This window comes from Colobus angolensis, unplaced genomic scaffold, assembly GCF_000951035.1.
Source record: "Colobus angolensis palliatus isolate OR3802 unplaced genomic scaffold, Cang.pa_1.0 Scaffold230, whole genome shotgun sequence".
NCBI classification, from domain to species: domain Eukaryota; kingdom Metazoa; phylum Chordata; class Mammalia; order Primates; family Cercopithecidae; genus Colobus; species Colobus angolensis.
This window is the reverse complement of record NW_012115489.1, coordinates 3,132,320-3,136,622: the sequence shown is the minus strand read 5'-3', so window position 1 is coordinate 3,136,622 and position 4,303 is coordinate 3,132,320. Positions and strand designations below refer to the sequence as shown.

The following is a 4,303-nucleotide window of genomic DNA, read 5'->3' as shown; positions in this document are numbered from 1 at the left end:
AAGAAAGAAAGAGAGAGAGAGAGAGAGAAAGAAAGAAAGAAAGAAAGAAAGAAAGAAAGAAAGAAAGAAAGAAAGAAAGAAAGAAAGAAAGAGAAAGGAATTTTTAAAAAATCTGTTTTCAAATCAAGCTGTGTTTCCTGCTGGCAAGTTTTTCTTTTCAATTTGATTTGTTTCCAGCTGACACACATTTGCATCCAAATGTAAAAAATATGAATAAAATATAACAAATGAGATATGTTATAATAAACTTACATTCATTTATTAAATACATTCTAACAAAACAATCAAAGACTAATTAGCTGAATGGCTTTAAGAGGTATTTCTTAGAAAGTGGCGTTCCAATGGCCTTTTTTTCTACAAAACTGAAAATAGGAGATACTCCTTATTTTAAGATACACAAGACAAATCTTTAAAAAGTATATTCAACTTTATAAAAATATATGGGTTCTAAGAGAAAGTCACATATATATATACACTATACAAAAAACACTACTATTAAAGCTACACAAGAAAATTGCATGTTTTATAATTTCTGTGTTTAAGTCAACAGCACCCAGAGATGATGAAAACCAGTTACTAAAAAATTTACTGCTTGGTTAAAACTCAGTTTACAATTCAAAGAAGTTTTTAAAATCTCTATGCTGTTATGAAGCTTTATGAGGTTTACAGTAGAGATGAAAACAGAAATAAAAAGATCTGACAAACAGAAAATGTCAAAGATGTTTTCAGTATTATCAGTATGGATTCTTTTCCCGTCTATCATCACTTTTTAATCTTCTTCCAACACATCTCCTGAAAAAACAACTGTGTTTCCTGGGATCCCCTTCAAAATGTAAATGTTTGATAGACAAAGGTGGAATATATGCATATACATTTAACTAGAATGAAAACTCCATGAGGATAGGAATTTTTGATAAGTATTATCAGTACCTAGAGTAGTGCCTGCAGCATGTACTAAACATTTACTGACTAATCTGGCCAGAAACTTCTATAAAATAAAGATATCCAAAATGTGCTTGTGTAGAATTTTATTCTAACACTGGTGTCTAGACTCATTCCATTTAACAAACATCTTTGTTTTACCATCCATACATACAACAAGAAGCTTTTTACAGCTTACTGATAATTGACAGAATTAGCCAAGGGCTTTTATATTCATTATTTATACGGATTCTATCATTCTTTCCAATTCCAAACTTTATTTATTCTACTAATAGTCTGAAACTGTAAAGAAAAAACCTGAAACCTATCTAAATGAAATGTCATAGAATATTAAAATATTACTTAAATTACTAGAAAAATAACTACAAAACAACTGATGGCTCATCTTGGACTTTTCACATTTTTCTTAAATCTTTTAAAGGGTATTTTCTAGTTCTCTGCTTAGTCTTGCTTTATACTACTATTAAACACTTCCCTTTCAAAATCAAATAACCTGAGATGCCATATAATAAGCTGCACTATGGTTTTTAAATTTTATACCAAAAGAGTACATTTATTATAAAAACAAAATATGTACTGAAAAATACAGAGTTGAAATGTCTGCTGAAATGCTGTATACTATACTACAAAAATCTTGATGTTTGATCACCTAACACTGAAGTTTAAATTAGGTCTGTATTCAGGAAATTCACCTTCATAATATTTTAACATAATATTGTCTTTGTAAGGTGGCCATCTTCTAAGGAAAGATTTAAGGTGGCCATATTCTAAGGAAAGATTCAACTTACATTCAAATTTCGGTCCCAGATCTGTATGCTTCCATTCTGGCAGGCAGCTGCTATGAGGTTTCCATCTCTACTATATGTGCACGTAGTGGGAATGACTTTTTTGCCCTGCATCGTCCGAGGTTTAAACACACTTTTTTGCTTCTTTGGGTTTTCAACTTCCCACGTCCTCACAGTCCTAAAAAGGATCAGGAGATTTTCATTTATTAAAAAATAAAAGGGGGCGGGGGTTAAAATAGGGAAGAGTCCATAAAGACTGCTTCGCCATTTTGGCACATAAATCTCATAGTTACACTGTAAAAGATTCTCCATTTATAAATAAGGTTACTCACAGAAATAAAGTAAACCATCTGAATCATGTTGTCATCAAATTGAACAGAAAGAGGCAAATTCTACTTCCAATCGATTCGAGTTATTAATTCTGTCCCTCTAAAGCAGTAAGTGGCCTCCAAATTATTCTGACTTTACCCCCGATCAGCCAAACTGTTGAATGTCTGCCCCCTATATAGGCACATATTCGTAAATCACTTGCATGTGTGAATGCACTGTTTTTAACATACACCAGAAAACACATTGAAAAATAAGTTATTAAAAGAATAATACACCTCTCTAGAGCCCAAGCGAAGATCTCATTCCTCTAGGGGAGAAGTAGAAATACACCTGTCTGTTTCTGAGCTTTTGCCAAGCAACAAGCAACAACAGCCTAGTCCTGGAGCAGAGGTGTAAAACACCCTTGTACTCACAGTCCTAAGTGAAGGAGCACTGTCAGTAAGGGAGGGTAGAACAAACGCCACATGACCCAGAGGGGGAATTTCAAAAGCTTAAAATACAGAAAAATAAAGATAAGGTAAGTTTCTTGCCAGAAGCTATACAAGCCAAACCACTATGGAACAACATCCTTAAACTTCTAAATGAAAAAACTAATTGTCAATTTAATATTCTAGAGCCAGTCAAAATATATTTTAAAAATAAGGTGAACTCAAGACTTTTTCAAATGGACAAAAGCTAAGGCAATTCACTACCATCAGACATCTACTAAAATAAATGTTAAAAGACATAGGTAGAATAAATATGACAAAAGTGGAAACCTGAATCTACACAAACAAAGAACATTACAAATGTAAAATGCATTTTTAAAAATGTTTAGAACTCTTTAAAAAATAAATTGATGTAAAGCAAAAATAGTAAAAAACAATGCACTAATGTACTTTGAGTTTTATAACCATATCCAAGTAAAATGTATGACAATAACTGCAAAGGTTGGGAGGAGGAAGGAAAATACGTTGTTTTATACTATACTTGAAATAGCACAATATTATTTGATATGTTAAAGATGTACATTACAAACTCTAAAGCAATTGCTATCATTTTTTTAAATCAATACATAATAATGAAGATACAATGAAAACAAATTGATTTTATCAAAAACAAGAAAAGATAAGAAATCAAAGCAATGTGATAAATATAAAACAAAAAGCAATACGGCAGATGTAAATTCAACCTCATTGATAATAAAATTAATTAGAAATGGTCCAAAAATTCTAATTGAAAGACAAAGATTAGAAGCTTCTTAGTTTCACGCAATCGCTTTTACCTATTTTTGTTTTTATTGCCTGTGCCTTCAGGTCATATATAAAAAATCTAAGCCCAGACGAATGTCAGAAAGGTTTTGCCTGTTTTACAGTCATTTTACACTTTCAGGTCTTAAACATTTAAGTCTTTAATCCATCTTGAGTTGATTTTTGTATATGGCATGAAATAAGGGTCCAATTTCATTCTTCTGCATGTGGGTATCTAGTTTCTTCAACACCATTTATTGAAGAGACTGTGTGTTCTTGGCACCTTTGTTAAAAATCAATTGACTGTAAGCACCTGGGTTTATTTCTAGACTATATCCTGTTCCACTAGTTGATGTGTCTTGTTTTTATGCCAGTACCATACACCATACTGTTTTGATTACAATAGCTTTCATTTTGAAATCAGGGAGAGTGTGATGTGATGTCTCCAGCTTTGTTCCTTTTGTTTATCACTGCTTTGGCGATTTGGGATCTTTTGTGGTTTCATATGAATTTTAGGGGTTTTTTCTTCTATTTCTGTGGAAAATGACATTGGAATTTTGATAGGGAGTGCACTGAATTTGTAGATCACTTTGGAATGTTTTGACATTTTAGCAATATTAATTATTCTAATCCATGAACATGGAATACCTTTCCATTTATTTGTGTCTTTTTTTCTTTTTCTTTTTTTATTATACTTTAAGTTCTAGGATACATGTGCATAACATGCAGGTTTGTTACATATGTGTACTTGGGTCATGTTGGTGTGCTGCACCCATCAACTCATCAGCACCTATCAACTCGTCATTTACATCAGGTATAACTCCCAGTGCAATACCTCCCCCCTCCACCCTCCCCGTGATAGGCCCCAGTGTGTGATGTTCCCCTTCCCAAGTCCAAGTGATCTCATTGTTCAGTTCCCCACCTATAAGTGAGAACATGCAGTGTTTGGTTTTCTGTTCTTGTGATAGTTTGCTGAGAACGATGGTTTCCAGCTGCATCCATGTCCCTACAAAGGAC

At 32.7% G+C, this 4,303-nt stretch overlaps 1 protein-coding gene across 1 annotated transcript in view; it reads right to left on the bottom strand.

Annotated features, from left to right (window-relative positions):
- The window catches only part of WDR70 (WD repeat domain 70), a 383,095-nt gene that overhangs the window by 162,297 nt on the left and 216,495 nt on the right, over window positions 1-4,303 (bottom strand). Inside the window, exon 10 of the mRNA XM_011944378.1 lies at window positions 1,731-1,905. Within this exon, the coding sequence (XP_011799768.1) occupies window positions 1,731-1,905 (175 nt within the window). The remainder of the gene's footprint in view (window positions 1-1,730; window positions 1,906-4,303) is intronic.